The 18747-nt window shown below is 55.0% G+C and overlaps 2 protein-coding genes and 1 non-coding gene across 8 annotated transcripts in view; 1 reads left to right on the top strand and 2 right to left on the bottom strand.

The window, feature by feature from the left end:
• DHRSX (dehydrogenase/reductase X-linked) overlaps window positions 1-17633 on the bottom strand; it is a 151805-nt gene extending 134172 nt beyond the window's left edge. For all 5 annotated transcript variants that reach the window (XM_024988801.2, XM_024988802.2, XM_024988800.2 and 2 more), the window contains exon 1: window positions 17466-17633. In XM_024988801.2, the coding sequence (XP_024844569.1) occupies window positions 17466-17574 (109 nt within the window). In that variant the 5' untranslated portion in view covers window positions 17575-17633. The remainder of the gene's footprint in view (window positions 1-17465) is intronic.
• Window positions 442-17633, bottom strand: ZBED1 (zinc finger BED-type containing 1). 2 transcript variants are annotated; one of them, XM_024988798.2, is made up of 2 exons: window positions 17466-17633; window positions 442-4689 (listed from the first exon to the last, which is right to left on the bottom strand). In XM_024988798.2, exon 2 carries the CDS (start codon window positions 4677-4679, stop codon window positions 2556-2558), a length of 2124 nt encoding a protein of 707 aa, XP_024844566.1. In that variant the 5' UTR covers window positions 4680-4689; window positions 17466-17633; the 3' UTR covers window positions 442-2555. The 2 variants fall into 2 exon arrangements, with proteins under 2 accessions (XP_024844566.1, XP_024844567.1); XM_024988799.2 differs by lacking the exon at window positions 17466-17633 and adding an exon at window positions 17157-17232.
• Window positions 11111-11239, top strand: LOC112445271 (small nucleolar RNA U109). Its single transcript, XR_003033637.1, has one exon. It is a non-coding gene; the product is annotated as a small nucleolar RNA U109 (small nucleolar RNA).
• Window positions 17634-18747: the final 1114 nt, after the last annotated feature.

Genomic DNA, 18747 nt, shown 5'->3' with positions numbered 1-18747 from the left:
AGCGGGCGTGATGAGCTGAGGCGGTCCTCGGGGGAAGCCGGATGGACAGCTCCCCTGTTCTCTGTCCAGAGGCTGGCCATAGTGAGATGCTACCACAGGACTCCACTGATCCCCAGCCGGAGGACCACTCAGGGAAGACTTCCCACCCTCTCCCCTCCAGATCACAACTGTTGTGACCACCTCACTTTACAAGGGCTTCAAGACACAGCTCCCAGGGCTCCCTGGCTACCACCACCCAGGTTGTCAACCCGCAAATCAGCCCGACATCCCACGACAAGGGGCCGGGAGCACATCCTCAGCCCCTTCACTCAAAACAAACATGTACAACCATCATCCATGCTTCCTTTCAGCCCAGTCCTGCCATCCTCCTAGGGGCTGCTCGGAATAAAGGGAACAGTACCCTTCCGCACACAAGGAAAAAAAAAAAGGAACATCTGAGAATCGTGACGTCATTGTGACTTTACTGAGCATGGAACAAACACCACTTAGACGAAGCAGAGAATCAGGATTTTGACGACAAGACCTGAGCGCAAAACACACTCCATTTCCTGGAAGCAGAGTCCCGGGCAGACCCAGATAAGACACGTGAGTGACAGTTAGCGGCCATGTCTTTACGAGAAGTTCTGGATGCCGGCAATGACCTCTTATCTGAGACGTTTACGGACACGTTCCACTTTCGTGTTCAATGGAGAAAGCTCTGAAAGTGGCAGGTTTTCACGACTGAAAAATGGCCTAGTTAAGCTCAAAACGTCTGTGTAGATGTGGCATCCCTGAGCCACCCTGGAATAGAGGCAACCCATAAAACACAGAAAAGGAAAAAGACGACGGATGCTAACCTCCGAGGCTGTTTCTGGGGTAGCTTGCTTTCTTAAAAGAAAGGAGAGCGAGGGAGGGAGCAGGGAAAGATAGGAAATGGAAAAACCCTGGATGCCCTGGTGGTACACATGGTCCGTCGTCACTCAGGACGGACATGGACACACTGCTGTGTTTAACATGGAGAACCAGCCAGGACCTGCTGGACAGCACAGGGAACTCTGCTCAATACTCTGTAATAACCTTATGGTTCCCAGGGGGAAGGGTGGGGGAAGGGATAGTCAGGGAGTCTGGGATGGACATGGACACACTGCTGTATTTAACATGGAGAACCAGCAAGGACCTGCTGGACAGCACAGGGAACTCTGCTCAATGTCATGTGGCAGCCTGGCTGGGAGGGGAGTTTGGGGGAGAATGGATACATGTCTATGTGTGGCTGAGTCTCTTTGCTGTCCACCTAAAACTGTCCAACATTGTTAATTGGCTATTGTTGTAGAGCTGCTCAGTCATCTCTCTCTGCAACCCCATGGACTGTAGCCCCACCAGGCTCCTCTGTCCATGGGATTCTCCAGGCAAGAATATTGGAGTGGGCTGCCATTCCCTCCTGCAGCGGATCTTCCCAACCCAGGGGTCGAACCCAGGTCTCCTGCCTTGGCAGGCAGGTTCTTTACCATGGAGGCCCCTGGGAAGCGTCTTTGAAGCATCGGGACGCACGAACACCACCTGGAGAACACAAGAGCTAGAGAACCTGGCAAGGACCGTGAATTCGGGCAAGGGCGGGGAGGAAAAAAAAAAAAAAAACACTCGTGGGTGGGAGAAAACAAACCACACCCAATATTTCTTCTTCGGCTTTTTTATAAGCGATGGCACTACGGGCTCAAGGGTAACATGTTGCATCACGCCTTGAAAACAGGGCGGGTGGCTAAAGCGTGTCTCCAGGTTCCCTGGTAATTGACAAGGTAGTCGTGTTCCTTTACGGACCGACGGGGCTAACAGCCGCGGATGGTGCCCCGGGCGGGGGTGGGGCGTGCAAATAGTGCTCACGGGGAGGTGGGCTTTGGGGAACACAGAAGGGGCTTTTGTCCTCAGCGGCCCCCTGATTTCCATGTTTCTGGTTCACCCCAAACCCTCCCTGGCGTGAGGACATGGACACTGTAGGTACGGAATTAGCAGAGGGAGTCAGAACACCCCCGCCGGCCATGCTAGCGTCAGGGGCGTTGAGGATTGGTAATCCGATGGGCGGACGCCTCCGGTTTTTACAAGTCATTTCTTTCCCGGTTCCTGGAATACAAGGGGGTTCCCCACCACAGCCGCCGCCCCCCGCAGAGGAAACACTTGTTTTCACCAGGTTTGCACCACTCAAGAGCCTCGTGTCTCTTCTCTGTGGACCACCCAGAGTCTGTCTCTCTTCTCTGTGGACCATGCAGCGTCCATCTCAGTCCTCTGGGGTCATCCAGAGTCCGTCTCTCTTGTCTGAGACACCCAAAGTCCGTCTCCCTTCTCTGGACCACCCAGAGTCCGCGTCTCCCCTCTGGGGCACGCACACACCCACACACACACCCACACCCACAAAGATCCGTGTCTTCCGCTCGATTCCCGCATTCCCAGCAGCAGTGCGCCCATCCGCGCTGGGGTGGCGGGGCCGTTAGTCCCAACAGCCGAGCATCCAGAAGGGTACCGCCCCCCAGCGCCGGCTGTGCACCCGCCCCCGCCCTGCCGGTGCCCGCCAGCCCCAGCCCCGGCTACACGAAGCTGCCGTCCCTGACGCCGAAGAAGCCGGCGTGGGCCGCCTCGCCGGGCGCGAAGGCCTGCTCGTGGTCCAGGCCCCACTCGCCCTCGTCTTCGTCCTCCAGCTCGGCGTCGGCGCCGCCGCGCGCGTTCTCGTACAGGAAGACCTGCTCGTCCACGTGCGCGGGGGCCAGGCGGTTGCGCTTGGCGCTCACCACGGTGGCGCACGAGCCGAAGAGGCGCTCGGGGCCGACGCGCGTGGCCGCCACGGCCCAGTACTTCTGGAGCACCTTGGGCAGCACGGGGAACAGCGCCAGGCGGTCCGACCACCACTTGAGCGGGTCCTCGTTGAGCCCCAGCGGCTTCTGCGACTTGAAGTTGCTGAGCTCCTCCACCACCTGGGCATGCCACTCCTCCTGATCCTCCACGCCCCCGGTGGGGCAGAAGATCTCGGCCAGCATGTCGTTGATGACGCTGGCTGGGGGCGGGGTGGGCGAGGGCGCCGGCTTCTTGGCCGGCGGCGGCTCCTCGGGCGGCGCGGCCGCCTTGTCCTCGGAAGCGCGGTAGGCGCCCTCTTTGACCTTCTCCAGGAGGCCCTTGGCCTCCTCCAGCACGCGGTTCTCCACCTGCTGCCGCTCGAAAGTGGAGAGGAACGGCAGCCTCTTGTAGCGCGGGTCCAGGAAGGTGGCCACGTTGAGGAACAGGTCGATCTCGGGGCTCTCCTGGTAGGTCTTGGCGAGCTCCTTGGCGATCACCTCCTTGGCCATGCTGATCTCCTTGGGGTCCGTCTCCTTGGGGTTGAGAGTCGTGTTCAGCAGCATGTGCAGCAGCGGCTTGACCATGCTGATGGTGGGGTACTTGGAGGCCGACAGCATCTCGGCCACCTGCTTGAAGGGCTGCAGCAGCTCCACCAGGCCCTCGATGGTGGCCCACTCGGCGGCCTCCAGCATGAGATGGTGGTTGTTGGTGTCTTCCAGCAGGACCCCAGCGATGGCAAACTGCTGCTCCTTGAGCCGCTGCAGCATTGCCAGCGTGCTGCCCCACCAGGCCACGCGGTTGCTCACCAGCATGCAGGGGGCCGCGTTCTGCTGTCTCTGCTTTTCGTGGAGCATGACCATGGCCACGGATGACTGCTGGAAGTAGGCCACCAGCTTGGCGCAGCGGCCCAGCAGCGCGCCGAGCTTGGGCAGCCGGAAGGCCTGGCGGATGGCCACGTCGAAGGTATGGCCCAGGCACGGCATGTGCACCGGGATGTCGAGCAGCGAGCAGGCCTGGGCCAAGTCCTTGCTACGGTCCGTGGTGGCGCCGAAGACCTTGGTGTGGACGCCCCACTCGATGAACGCTTCGTAGAGGACGCGCGTGATGGTCTCGGCAGCGTTCTCCTCGGGCACCTCGAAGGTCTTGAGGCAGCGGGAGCCCACCGCCAGCCCGTGGGGGGCCGCGCGGCCCAGGAAGTGCGCCGACAGCGTCACGTAGGTGCGGTTCTGGGTCTGGCTGCGCCACAGGTCGGTGGAGACGCCGCACCAGGCGGCGTCCGCCAGCTCCTTGAGCACCGCCTCGCGCACGGTGCCGTAGCGCTCGGGGATGGCCTTGCCGCAGAAGAACTTGCGGCTCGGCAGCTCGTAGCGCGGCTCAGCGGCCTTCAGCAGCGCCCTGAATGTGGGCTCGTCCACAATGGAGGCCGGGTAGAGGCCCTCGCAGATGAGGCCCATGACGGCGGTGGTCAGCTCCTGCTGCTTGCGGCTCTCGTGGCCGTGCGTGCCGGCCTTGGCGGCCAGCGGCTCAGGCGTGCCGCCGGGCTGCGCGGGGTCCGGCTTCAGCTTGGAGAAGGCGCTGGCGAAGGCTTCGCGCATCTGTTCCGTGTTGCTCTTGACGAACTCGCAGAACTCGTCGGGGTGGTTCTTCTCCAGGTGGTAGGACAGGTTGGAGGTGTTGCCCGAGTAGGCGATCTGGGCCATGCAGATGCGACAGTAGATCTTCTTCCACTGCAGGATGCAGCCCTCGGCGTTCGTGTCGAAGCCGAAGTAGCGCCACACTTTGCTCTTGGCGCGCGGGTGCGCCACCAGCTTGAGGTCGCTCTGCCCGCCCTCCAGGCTCTTGCACTCCATCGCGCCGCCCCCGGCTGGGCCTCCGCTCATTCGGGACGACCTGCCGAGAAGCAGCAGAACAAAGAGCGTGAGAAGACGGCCCGGCTCCGCCCGGCCAGCCGGCGGGCGGGGGTAGCGGGGTGGCTCTGGAAACGAGGGCGCACGGAGGTGGGGACCACCCCGAGGCCGCCGCTCCAGCTGGTGGCAAAGCAGCAAGGGCTCAGTCTGAAAAGCGAGCAGCTGTTCATCCAGGTGCCTCGGAGACATGCATTTATTGATTGCTTTTTTTTTTTTTTTAAGTGTTTCCATCCTCTTTGGAATCCTCATGACAGCTCTTTCATCACCTGAGCTGGTGTATTACATCCTGTTCTGGGAAATAAACCAGCCCCGCAAATAAGCAGGCAAGCAGGTGGGTCTGTTCCCCAGCAGACCCCACGGTTCCCAAACACCCCCTTGCCAGGCCAAGAGGACCCACGTCCCCCACTCCTAAAGACTCCTGGTCAGGACGCAGGCGTGTCAAAGGCCACCAAGAAAACTGGCTCAGATAAGAGCAGCACATGCGGGGGTTCTCAAGCAGGCCTGTGCGGCCCTTGTGGCTCACCTGGTAAAGAATCCGCCTGCAATGCAGGAGACCCCTGGTTGCATGCCTGGGTTTGGAAGATCCCCTAGAGAAGGGATAGCTACCCACTGCAGTATGCTTGAGCTTCCCTGGTAGCTCAGCTGGTAAAGAACCTGCCTGCAATGCAGGTGGGGAAGATCCCCTGGAGAAGGGACAGGCTACCCACTCCAGTATTCTTGGGCTTCCCTGTGGCTTAGATGGTAAAGAATCCGCTTGCAATGTGGGAGAATCCTGATTGGATGCCTCGGTCGGGAAGATCCCATAGAGAAGGGACAGGCTACCCACTCCGGTATTCTTGAGGTTCCCTGGTAGCTCAGCTAGTAAAGAACCTGCCTGCAATGCAGGAGACCCCTGGGTCGGGAAGATCCCCTGGAGAAGCAATAGGTTACCCACTCCAGTATTCTTGGGCTTCCCTGGTGGCTCAGATAGTAAAGAATCGGCCTGCAATGCAGGAGACCTGGCTTCAATCCCTGGGTTGGGAAGACACCCTGGGGAGCGGGGCATGGCAACCCACTCCAGTATTCTGGCCTGGACAATCCCCATGGACAGAGGAGTTTGGCAAGCTGATGTCCACGGGGTCACAAAGAGTCAGACACGACTGAGTGACTGAGCATGCACAAGCAGATACTAGGCTGGCCGACCAGCATTCAAGTTTTTCTTTTTTTTTCAAATTTTACGTTTTTCAGTGATGCCTTTTTGCCCACAATGAGGTATCACCTCACTCCTGTCACAATGGCTTTCATGAAAAAAAAAAAACCCACAAGTAACAAATGTTGACAAGGATGTGGAGAAAAGGGACCCCTTCCTACACTTGGTGGAGATGTGAACTGATGCAGCCACTATGGAGAACAGTATGGACGTTCTTTGAGAAACTAAAATCAGCTACCATACGATCCTGCCGTCCCATTCCTGGGCATAATATGCAGACAAAACGACAATTCAAAAAGATACGTGCACTTCAGCGTTCATTCCAACACTATTCAAAACAGCCAAGACACGGAAGCAACCTAAGTGTCCGTCAACAGAGGAATGGATAAAGAGGTGGTACGTGTATACCACGGAAGACTACTCAGCCACGGAAAGGAATTAACTGATGCCCCCTACTGCGACATGGACGGACCTAGAGATTATCGTACTGAGTGAAGTTAAGAAAGTGGATGACAAATGGCGATCCAATAAAAAATATTATTTAAAACCAGTGCATATGGAGACTTTGCTGGTGGTCCCAGTGGCTGAGACTCCCAGCTTCCAATGCAGGGGGCCTGGCTTCCATCCTTGGTCAGGGAACCAGATCCCACATGTCACAGCTGAAGACGCTGCATATTCCAACGAAGACACAAAGCAGCCAAATAATACACGTATATATATATATATACACACACGTATACGAAACTAGTGAAGATAACAAAACAGAAGCAGACTCACAGATCTAGAGAACTGCCTCATTGGAAAATCGTTCCTAATGCTGGGAAAGACTGAGGGCAGGAGGAGAAGGGGACGACAGAGGATGAGATGGTGGGATGGCATCACCGACTCAATGGACATAAGTTTAAGCAAGCTCCAGGAGATGGTGAAGGATGGAGAAGCCTGGTGTGCTGCAGTCTATGACGTCGCAAAGAGTCAGGCATTACTGAAACAACGACATCAATGATAACTCATGAAAAAATTAGAAGGAGGACTTTGGTACTTCACAGGCTCTATTTTTCTCCCCAGGAGCATCTGGGAATGGATGCCAGACTGGGGCAGGAAGGGAATTCTCCATCCCTGGAATGTCTCAGAATGCCCCCCGCCTCGTGGCCACAAACATCTGGACACTGAGAAGCCAACCAGCCGTGGTGCAGCGTCCTTGGATTCTCAGAGCTCAGCCCCCAGGCTCCCACTGCTGGCGATGCTCACACGTTCAGCTCCGTGGAGCTGCCAGTCAGAGGGCCAGGACACCCGAAAGGCTAGCTGAGTTTTCTTAAGAGGTGTCAGGGGAGGGACCTCCCTGGTCGGCCAGTGGTTAAGGCTCCATGCTCCCAGGGGGAGCTTGTTAGTCACCTACTTTATAGATGGCAGCTCCACAGCTATTTTATGTATGGCAGGGGGCACAGGTGGATCCCTGCGTGCGGAACTAGGATCCTGCATGCAGTCCAAGAGCATACAAACAAAAAAAGACTATATCAAGAAAAGAATTGAAGGTGTCTGTTACTCACAGACATAGAAAACGTATGGCTACCAAAGCGGAAGGATGAGAGATATATTAGGAGTTTGGGATTAACAGATACACACGACTATATATAAAATAGATAACTAACAAGGACCTATGTACCATATGTAATAGGAAACTATATTCATTACGGGCTTCCCTGGTGGCTCAGCTGGTAAAGAATCTGCCTGCAATGTGGGAGACCTCATTTCAGTTCCTGGGTTGGGAAGATCCCCTGGAGAAGGGATATGCTCCCCACTCCAGTATTCTTGGGCTTCCCTGGTGGCTCAGCTGGTAAAGAATCCACCTGCAATGTGGGAGACCTGGGTGCAATCCCCGAGTTGGAAGATCCCCTGGAGAAGGGATAGGCTACCCACTCCAGTATTCTTGGGCTTCCCTGGGGGCTCAGCTCGTAAAGAATCTGCCTGCAGTGTGGGAGACCTGGGTTCGACCCCTGGGTTGGGAAGATTCCCCTGGAGAAGGGAAAGGTTACCCACTCCATGGGGTCGCAAAGAGTCAGACACGACTGAGCGACTCTCACTTTCTGACTATATATAAACTAGATGACCGACAGGGACCTAGTTACTGTATATAACAGGAAACTACATTCATTATACGATTATATACCCAGATAACTATATAATACACTATCATCTTGCTGTAATGGAAAAGAATATGAATATATATGTGTGTGCCCAACTGAATCACTTTGCTGTGCGCCTGAAACTAACACAGCCCTGTAAATCAAACATCAATGTTAAAAAAAATTCTTTAATTAAAACAAATTTAAAAACGTGTCTGTTAAATCTGCAAGCCTTCAATCTCCTGTTGTCGTTTGGTCGCTCATTCGTGTCCAACTCTCTGCGACCGCATAGACCGCAGCACGCCAGGCTTCCCTGTCCTTCCCCGTCTCCTGGACTTTGCTCAGCCTACTGTACAGCACTCACAGTTAAATCACACACTGCAGCCACCAGGCATTTTCTGAGTGTGGGGGCAAATATTCAAAACTCAGTAACGACAGTGGGCTGAAAATCACCCTCCACTGAAAATTCATGTCCTCCCAAAACCTCAGAAGAGGACATTACATGGAAATAAGTTCTCTGCAGACATGATGGAGTGAAGGTCTGAGATGAGGTCCTCCTGGATGGGGGTGGCCCTAAACCCAGGGACAGGGTCCTTATAAGACACAGAAGAGGGGAGACACGGACGCAGAGAAGCAGCCATGTGGAGACAGGGGCAGAGACGGGAGGGAGGCGGCCACCAGCCCAGGGACGGATGCCTGGAGCCCCCAGAAGCTGGGAGAGGCGGGAAGGACCCTCCCCTGGAGCCTCTGCAGGGAGCCCAGCCCTGTGACCCCTGGACCTCAGACGCCTGGTCCCCAGGAAGAGACAGGATGCCTTCGTGTGATTTCAAATGCTTTGCTCGGGCCAGAGGGCTCAGAGGTGGGGCCCTGGGGGTGGCGATCCAACAAGGCCAGGATGTGTAGAGAAAGAAGGGACCCCAGGATCACAGCTCCTGCAGATGGACTAGGAGTGGGGGGGTGCCTGGGCATGGGAAAGGCCGTCCCCTAAAGCGAGGGGAACCTCGCAGCAGGCACCACAGCTGGGCTCTGGCATGGAGCTCTTCCGTCCTACACGGGCAACGCAATTCAGTCTCATCAGAGTTTCCTACTACATGGTCGTCGTGATGCCAACCACGATGAACGATCGGTGCTGTTGGGCTGAAGGCAGCCTGAGGTCTGTGGTCCTGCAGGAAGCATCGTGACAAAGCCACAGCTTAAGGAGGCACCGCCCGTGGGGGGTCTCCCCCTTGCAGTTTCACAACCAATGGACAAATGATGGCAGGATTTCCCGAGGCCCCCTAAGGAGACGGGGACACAGGAAGGCAGTTTATTTGTTTGTTTTTCCACTCTGCTTTTAACTGGGCTTTCTCTGAGGTCAACCAGGCTGAGCATCTTTTCAAGTTTATCTGTTGGCCACCTGTCTGTCTTCTTGGAAGAAATGTCAACTCAAAATGTCCACTGAGGTCCTCTGGCTATTTTTAATTGGGTTGCATGCTAAGTCGCTTCAGTCATGTCCAACTCTCTGCAACCCCACGGACTGTAGCCCGCCAGGCTCCTCTGTCCATGGGGATTCTCCAGGCAAGAAGACTGGAGTGGGTTGCTATTTCCTCCTCCAGGGGAATCTTCCCGACCCAGGGATCGAACCCAGGTCTCCTGGATCTCCTGCACTGCAGACAGATTCTTTACCCCTGAGCCACCTGGGAAGCCCATCATCGGTCACATTATTTGTAAACACTTTCTCCCTTTCCACTGGCTGGCCTTCTGTTTTGTCCCAGTTTAATTCGGTCCCATTTGGTTATTTCTGCTTTTATTTCCCTTGCCGCAAGACACAGGACCAAAAAGCTACTGCTAAGAATTAAGTCAGATTACTCTCTTCCTGTGTTTTCTCCTACGAGTCTCATGGTTTCCAGAGTCTTACGTTTAGGTCTTTAATCCGTTTTGAGTTTTGGGGGTTTTGTGCTTTTTTCTGGCTGCCCTGGGTCTTCACTGCCACATGAAAGCTTTTTCCAGTCCTGAGTGGCAGCTGCTGTCCAGCTGCGGCACATGGGCTGACATGCTACGCAGAGTGATCCCCAGAGCAGGGATCGAACTGGTGTCCCCCCGAGTGGCAAGGCAGATTCTTAACCACTGGCCCATCAGCGAAGCCCCTAGAGTTTATGTCTGCATATGGCGTTAGCGCGTATTCCACTTCCATTCTTTTCTCTGGAGCTGTCCAGTCGCGTGTGATGGGTTGGAGCGTATACACTAACCACGGCGGGGCACAGCAAGCCTTGCATGGTCCACGGCCGCTTTCAGAGTCAGGAACGAAGGTTCTGTCCAAGCAGCCTCCACGCCAAGTGGGCAACCCTAGCATCTCTCGGGGGGAAAGCATCGCCAAGATGCTACCCGGGGCCTGGAGGGGTCTTGCCTTTGCTCACAGCAGTGGCACCATCCAGATCATCCACAAACATAATGACCGTGTCCCGAGAAAAAGGATGAAGTCAGCAAGTGGAGGGCCAGCATCACTCTGCTCCACTGGGACTTCCAGGAGCCGGCAAGGACCAAAAACAGCCACTATGCTCCCTGATTTGGTATTTGTTTGGGGAGAATATAGTTGTTTTTTTGTTGGGTGGGAAAAAAAAATTACTGGGAATAACATATAAGCAGCTTGTTATTTTTTGTTGGGTTGAAAAAAATGTTACTAGGGATCACATGTAAGTGGCTTCTGATTTTTCGCTGGGTAAAAAAAAAAAGTGTTACTGGGAATAACATGTAAGCGGTTTGTTATTTTTCGATGGGTAAAAGGAAGAAAAATTAAAGTGTTGGGCTTCCCAGGTGGCTCAGTGGTAACGAACCCACCTGCTAATATGCAGGAGATGTGGGATGGATCCCTGGGTCAGGAAGATCCCCTGGAGGAGGAAACGGCAGCCCACTCCAAGATTCTTGCCTGGAGAATCCCATGGACAGAGGAGCCTGGCGGGCTACACTCCACGGGGTCACAGAGACTTGGTTATGACTCAGCAACAAGAGCAAAGAAAGGTTACTGGGAATCACATGTAAGTGTCTCGTTAATGTGATCTGAAATTCACGTTGTAGATTTCCGTGTTGACCATTTAAAGTTCTTTTTTCGTTTCTTGCATGTGAATGTCGGCTCCTCATTCCTTTGCAAGATGGAATCTATAATGTGCTAGAATAATAAAGGAGTTCTCAGGGCTGGCAATGTTACAATAGCTGTTGAGTAGTTCTATCTTTCTCTTACATTTCAAAAAAAAAAAAAAAACCGTGGCCCCTCCCTGGGAGAAAACTGTATTTCCCGATAAAAGATAAAAAACATAACCACAATACCATGACCACAGCTAAGCAACTGTGACAAGAATTTCTCAACATCATCGAAAAAAAATTTTAAGTTTTTACTTTATTAACATGGAACTGAATAGGATCAATGCAGACAAGAAAAAGCCACACAAACCAAAGCCTTGGGGGAAGGGGGAGTCCTCATTTCTTTTTAAGACTAAAAAGAGCCAAAGGTCAACCGAACTATGGTTTTGCCTCCCTGGAGTGACAGCTCCCAACTATTCATATGTACACAAAACCAGCCAGATGTTACTTCCTCTTGACAGACTTTTTAAAAAATCCTACAGTTTGAAAACTAGAATCCGCCCTAAAATGGCTTTGTAAATGGGCCAGCTGACCTCTGTTCTTGAGCTGGACAGTCAGTCCATCAGCAGAAGTCCATTTTCCAGACCAAAGTCCATTTTCCAGATCACAAGGCCTGACTCCTATTTGCAACAGAGCTTTTTTTTTTTTTTTTAATTTTTTGTGGTTATTGTTCATCATGGATTTTTTTTTCTTCATCAAGTTTAAAAAAAAAAAAAAATTGGGGGGGCCATGTCTGAGGCATGGAAGACCAGAGTTCCCCAACCACAGATGGAACCTGAGCCCCCTGCAGTGGAAGCAAGGAGCCTTAACCATGGGGCCCCCAAGGGGGTCCCTGAAACAGAATTCTTACAGGAAAATCTGCATGGTACCTTTATTTTCTTGGGCTCCAAAATCACCACAAACGGTGACTGCAGCCATGAAATTAAGAGACTCTTGCTCCTTGAAAGAAAAGCTAAGACAAACCCAGACTGTGTATTAAAAAGCAGAGACATCACTTTGCTGACAAAGGTAAGTCTGGTCAAAGCAATGGTTTGACTAAAGAATTGATGCTTTTGAACTATGGTGTTGGAGAGGACTCTTGAGAGTCCCTTGGACAGCAGGGAGATCCAACCAGTCCATCCTAAAGGAAATCAATCCTGAGTGTTCATTGGAAGGATTGATGTTGAAGCTGAAACTCCAATTCTTTGACCACCTGATGCAAAGAACTGACTCATGGGAAAAGACCCTGATGCTGGGAAAGACTGAAAGCGGGAGGAGAAGGGGACGACAGAGGAGGAGATGGTTGGATGGCATCACGGACTCAATGGACAAGAGTTTGAATAAACTCCCGGAGTTGGTGATGGACAGGGAGGTCTGGTGTGCTGTGGTCCATGGGACTGCAGACTCCGACATGACTTAGCAACTGGACAAGTTGTAACAGACAATGACCATAGAGAATGTGGAGGTCAGACTCTATTAGAGGAATTCTTCTAACTCCTCTATTAGAGGAATTCTTCTAACTCCTCTATTAGAGGAATTCTTCATTTGCCCACATAGGTCTCTAGCCACGCACAGACCTCCAACTGCCGTGAGTTTGTCACCCTCTTGTCTGTAGTAATACATTTTAAGAAAACGTCCCCTTCAGGAGTCAGCTCCTGTTTGAAGCATCTTCTTCCACCTTTTCACAGAATCCACGGGCACTCACACGGCACGCCTGCCCCAGTGGATAAAATGTGCAGGGTCATGCACAATTCCAAAGGGAGGGTCATAAACGTGGGAGAGAAACCTCCATCTTATCGCAGTCACACCGGGAGAAGGTATTCAAGTGCAATGAATATGTGCTGTGAGTTTTCCCCCACGAAAAAGACGAGAAACAGCTCACCTCCAGAAAACTCCACATTTGCCCAAGCAAGCCACCGTTGAGGGGCTGAGATGATCCACAGACAGATTCACCCAATATTCAATACCTGACGTGCAAACATTAGCAATGGGCGTAAGCAAAGAAGTTTTAAGTCTGATGTGTGATCTGACTTCTCCGGGTGGGTGATCAGAGAATGGGCTTGTGAACATATAGTGGGGGAAGGAGACGGTGGGACGAATTGAGAGAGTGGCGTTGTTATATATACACACACGACCATGCGTAAAACAGACAGCTAGTGCGAAGCTGCTCTGTAGCACAGGGAGCTCAGCTCAGGGCTCTGTGATGACCTAGAGGGGTGGATGGGGGTGGAGGGAGGCTCAAGAGGGAGCAGATGTATGTAAACCTATAGCTGATTCAAGCTGGCTTAAAACTCAACACTCAGAAAAACTAAGATCATGGCATCCGGTCCCATCACTTCATGGCAAACAGATGGGGAAACCGTGGAAACAGTGGCTGACTTTATTTTTCTGGGCTCCAAAATCACTGCAGATGGTGACTGCAGCTGTGACATTAAAAGATGCTTACTCTTTGGAAGAAAAGTTATGACCAACCTAGACAGTGTATTAAAAAGCACAGATATTACTTGGCCAACAAAGGTCCATCTAGTCAAGGCTATGGTTTTTCCAGTCATCATGTATGGATGTGAGAGCTGGACCGTAAAGCTGAGCGCCAAAGAATGGATGCTTTTGAACCGTGGTGTTGGAGAAGACTTGAGAGTCCCTTGGACTGCAAGATCCAAGCAGTCCATCCTAAAGGAAATCAGTCCTGAATGTTCACTGCAAAGACTGATGCTGAAGCTGAAACTCCAATACTCTGGCCACCCGATGCGAAGAACTGACTCACTGGAAAAGACCCTGATGCTGGGAGGGATTGGGGGCAGGAGGAGAAGGGGATGACAGAGGATGCGATGGTTGGATGGCATCACTGACTCGATGGACATGAGTTTGAGCAAGCTCCAGGAGTTGGTGATGGACAGGGAGGCCTGTCCTGTGCTGCGGTCCATGGGGTCGCAAACAGTCGGACACGACTGAGCGACTGCACTGAACTACAGCTGATTCACACTGTTTTACATCAAAACCCAACACAACACTGTAAAGCAATTATCATTCAATTAACAATATTAAAAAAAAAAAAAGACCTTTCACAACCAAACGCACTTTAGCAATCATTGCTGTGGTTTGTTGTTATCACTTTAAAATACGTAAATAAGAAAGTGTTTCTGTCACTGAGACCATGCTTGCTCCACTCTCCACACCACAGGCCACGAATCCGAGAGACAAACTGTTGAGGCAAGAAAGAGACTTTAATCAGGGAGCCTGCAGACCGAGAAGATGGCAGGCTAGCACCTCAAAGCAAGTATCTTACTGGGGTCTGGATGCCAGGTTCTTATATAGATCTGAGAGGAAGAAGCCATGTGGAACTGAAGTCAAAAGGCTGCATCCAGAGGGAGAGACAGTGCGGAAGTCACGTGAAAGGGTCTGCACTCTTGCTAAACATCTCCCACGAAATGTCCAGCCTTCCTAAGCGCTGTGTTAAACTCATCTATTCACAGGTGGGCAGGGACAAACTCTCTCTCCAGAGCTAAATAAATGCACTTTAAGTGAAAGTCACTCATTCGTTTAGGACTCTTTGCGACCCCATGGACTATACAGTCCATGGAATTCTGCAGGCCAGAATACTGGAGTGGGTAGCCTTTCCCTTCTCCAGGAGATCTTCCCAACCCAGGGATGGAACCCAGCTCTCCAGCTCTGCAGGTGGATTCTTTATCAGCTGAGCCACCAGGGAAGCCCCCAAAAGGCACTTTACTTGACAGTCAGAGAGGCAGGGTCCTCCAGGCAAGCCACTGAGTACGATTATAATAATAAAGGGGCTTCCCTGGTGGCTTAGACGGTAAAGAATCTCCCTGCAATGCAGGGGACCTGGGTTTGATCCCTGGGTCAAGCAGATGCCCTGGAGAAGGGAATGGCAACCACTCCAGTATTCTTGCCTAGAAAATCCCATGGGCAGAGGTGCCTGGTGGGCTACAGTCTGTGGGGTCGCAAAGAGTCAGACAGGACTGAGCGACTTTCTTTTTTTTTTCTTTATAATAATAAAAAGCAAGTCAAAGAAACAGCTTCCAACATGGAGTTAGAATTGGTGACTTTCTCCCTGTAACATTTCCACATTAATTATTTTATACTTTGTACATATTTATATAGCCCATACATACTATTAAAAAAGAAAACATCTGATGTCTAAAGGCAAAAAACCAGGACTCCCCTGGAGGTCCAATGGTTACAACTTGGCCGTTTCAATACCGGGTTCAATCCTGGGTGGGGTTGCTAAGGTCCGTTATGACTCAGTGAACAAAAAACCCAGAAACAAAAACAGAAGCAACACTGTGACCAATTCAATAAAGACAAAACAAAACAAAAAATCCCAGCTACTCTGCATCTGAACTGGGCCTCTGGGGTACAGTTTATTTAGCTGCATACCTGGGCAAAGTTCAACGTCTGGCCCGCCAGGATCCTCAGTCTGTGGGATTCTCCAGGCAAGAATACTGGAGTGGGTGGCCATTCCCTTCTCCAGGGGATCTTCCCCTCCGGGATAGAACCCTGGTCTCCTGCACTGCAAGCAGATTGTTCACTGTCTGAGTCACCAGGGAAGCCCACAACCTCCCCTGCTACTGCTAAGTCGCTTCAGTCGTGTCCGACTCTGTGCGACCCCACAGACGGCAGCCCACCAGGCTCCCCCGTCCCTGGGATTCTCCAGGCAAGAACACTGGAGTGGGTTGCCATTTCCTTCTCCAATGCATGCAAGTGAAAAGTGAAAGTGAAGCCGCTCAGTCGTGTCCGACTCTTAGTGACCCCATGGACTGCAGCCCACCAGGCTCCTCCGTCCATGGGATTTTCCAGGCAAGAGTACTGGAGTGGGGTGCCATTGCCTTCTCCACCCCTGGGTGCACTGCAATTTCGGGCCAGTTTGGGGCGAACACGGGACTGCTCTGCACAGTCCTTCACTGTTGACAAGTCAGCCCAGACGTCAAAGCTGTCCTCTGCCTTCCACTGCAGTCTTTTCCGGTCACGCTTGATGTGCTTTTTAAAAAAGCACCAAAATGCAGTTGATCAGAAAACTAAACGCTTAGCTCACATAAACCTGGGAAGATGTATCTCCCTGGGTGAAGACCCAGGGAGGGGAGAAAAAGAAGTCCTTGTGCTCAGAGCTGCAGGTGTGCAAGGCCTGGGCCCTGCAGGGCCTTCCTGGGGGTGCTGGAGGCACGGGAAGGCATTTGCACAAGCCTAGTAACAGCCTCTCTGTTTCTCCAGCCCAATCTCCTGGGGGTGGTCAGGGGCGTTACCCACAGGCTGCCCTGGGAGAGGGGGGTGTGGGGGTGCTATGCCAACACCCCGAAAACACAGTTGGACTTAAGAATCTCTCTTACGCCAGACGATAAAGAGAGTCGTTACAAGGTAACAGGGCACCACGCTTCCCAGAGAATACTTTGTTTTCACCTAAAAAAATTGATATGTCATTTACGGCTCACAGACCCTAGAGTTATTTTGATATCCTGCAAGTCAAGAGCAGACAGAAACAACACCGGTTTCCTCGATCGAAGTCCTGAGAACACCGAGGTGGCCAGACAGCCAGAGAGCCCCCCAGATTGGTGGGAAAGGGAGTCGGGGGGCGGGGGGTCCCTAATATGCGTGAAGACGCGAATGGGTCCCCGCACCGCCAAGTTTGGGCCCCGAGGCTCCGCGCAGGTGGTGCAGGCCAGAGAAACCGGCGGCCCCTAAACGGGAGCTCTCCTCTCTAGGGCTCCTAGAAGCCCTAGAAGCCGCCGCCGGCCCCTTGGCGCGCCCCCGCCCCCGCCCCAGCTCCCCGGTCCCTGCAAACCCGGGCAGGCCCCGTTCTACTGGAGCCTGCGCGGGGCCGGGATGGCGGGCGCCCTCCGCCTCCCTCCGGGACGCGGGTCTGCAGAGCCCAGGGACCCGGGGGGGGCTGCCGCCGTGGTTGGGGAGCGCACGGATCCCCTGGAGAGACCCCAGCCCCCGGGGCGCTGGGGAGGGCGCGCCTTCCCCCAAGCCAACCCCCCAGGCCGCCCGGCCCGGCTTCCGGGAGCGCCCGACGCGGCGCGTACGAACCTGCGACCCCCAGGCCAGGGCGCGCGGGACCCCCTGGCTACCCCGGCCCCCGGGGCGCGCGGAGCGGGCGGGGCGGTGGGGAGGCCGCGCCTCCTCCCACCGCCAAGGCCGCCCGGCCCTGCTTCCGGGAGCGCCCGACGCGCCCGCCTCCCCGCGCCCCTTCCCAGCTCCGCCCCAAACCTGGGGTCCTCTCCACGGGCGGAGGGCGCGCCCCGGGCCCGGCGGCGCGGTCCCCGGCCAGCCCCACGCCGCAGCCCCGCCCGGCCCCGGCCCCTCGCCGCCTCCCCGCGCCCCTCCCCGGCCGCTGACCTGGCTCCACGAAGCCCCGGACGCAGCGGCGCAGCAGCTGCGCCACGATCAGCGCCGCGCCCACCGCGTACACCCGCAGGGCCGCCCGCGCCGCGGACAAAGGCGACATGGCTGCCCCTCCGCCGCCGCTTCCGCGCCGCCCGCCGGACTCGGAGCCCCGGGCCGGACGGCGGAAACGCGCCCGCGGCGGCCCGCCCCGCGCCGCGCCCGCGCCCCGCCCCCCGCGCGCGCCCGACTCCCGCCCCGAGCGCGCCCCCGCGCCCCGCCCCCCCCCGCGCGCGCGCCCCCGACTCCCGCCCCCCGCGCGTGCCCCCAGCCCCTCCTGCGCGCGCCCCGACTCCCGCCTCGCGCGCGCGCGCCCCCGACTCGTGCCCCGCGCGCGTTCTCCCAGCGCTTCCTGCGCGCGCCCCCAGCGCCTCCTGCGCGTGCCCCGGACTCCCGCCCCGCGCGCACCCCCAGCCCCTCCTGCACGCGCCCCCGACTCCCGCCCCGCGCGCGCGTGCCCCCAGCCCCTCCCGGACCCCCGTCCGATCCCTGCGGCCGAGCACCCCCGCCACAAACGGGGACCCCGGAACCACCCCCCCCCCGCCGTGGATCATAGACCCAAAGGACCCCTGACCAGACCCCGGGATCCCCCCGCGGATCATAGACCCCAGGGACCCCCACCCGGACTCTAGGAGCACCACAGCCCCCAGGATCATGGACCCCAGGGACCCCCTCCCAGAACCGGGGACATCCCCCCCCATCATAGACCCCAGGGACCCCCCACCTGGACGCCAGGACCACCACAGCCCCCAGGATCATGGATCCCAAGGACCCCTTCCCAGACCCAGGGACCCCCACTCCCAGATCATAGACCCCAGGGACCCCTGACCGGACCCTGGGACCCCTCTCCAATCATAGAACCCAAGGACCCCAGTCCAGGCCAGAGACTGCCTCATACATGTCCACTGTCTGGATCACAGTCCCCAGTCACGCACGCACACACACACACACACACACACACACACACACCCCACACACACACACACACCCTCTGTCTGGACCATAGTCCCCAAGGACACACACATACACCAAGGTCCCCTATCTGTCTGGACCACAGTCCCCAGGGACACGCACACACACACACACACACACACACACACACACACAAGTCCTCTGGACCAGTCCCCAGGGACATGCACACAAACACACCCTCTGTCTAGACCACAGTCCCCACAGTCCCCAAGGACACACACACACACACACACACACACGCACACACACAAGTCCTCTGGACCAG

The sequence above is a fragment of the Bos taurus genome, chromosome X, assembly GCF_002263795.3.
Source record: "Bos taurus isolate L1 Dominette 01449 registration number 42190680 breed Hereford chromosome X, ARS-UCD2.0, whole genome shotgun sequence".
Taxonomy (NCBI): domain Eukaryota; kingdom Metazoa; phylum Chordata; class Mammalia; order Artiodactyla; family Bovidae; genus Bos; species Bos taurus.
Note: the sequence above shows the minus strand (reverse complement) of the source record. Positions and strands in the feature narration are given on the sequence as shown.

Excerpts from the sequence above, each read along its gene's own strand:
- ZBED1 (XM_024988798.2), bottom strand. The coding sequence starts at position 4,679 with ATGAGCGGAGGCCCAGCCGGGGGCGGCGCGATGGAGTGCAAGAGCCTG.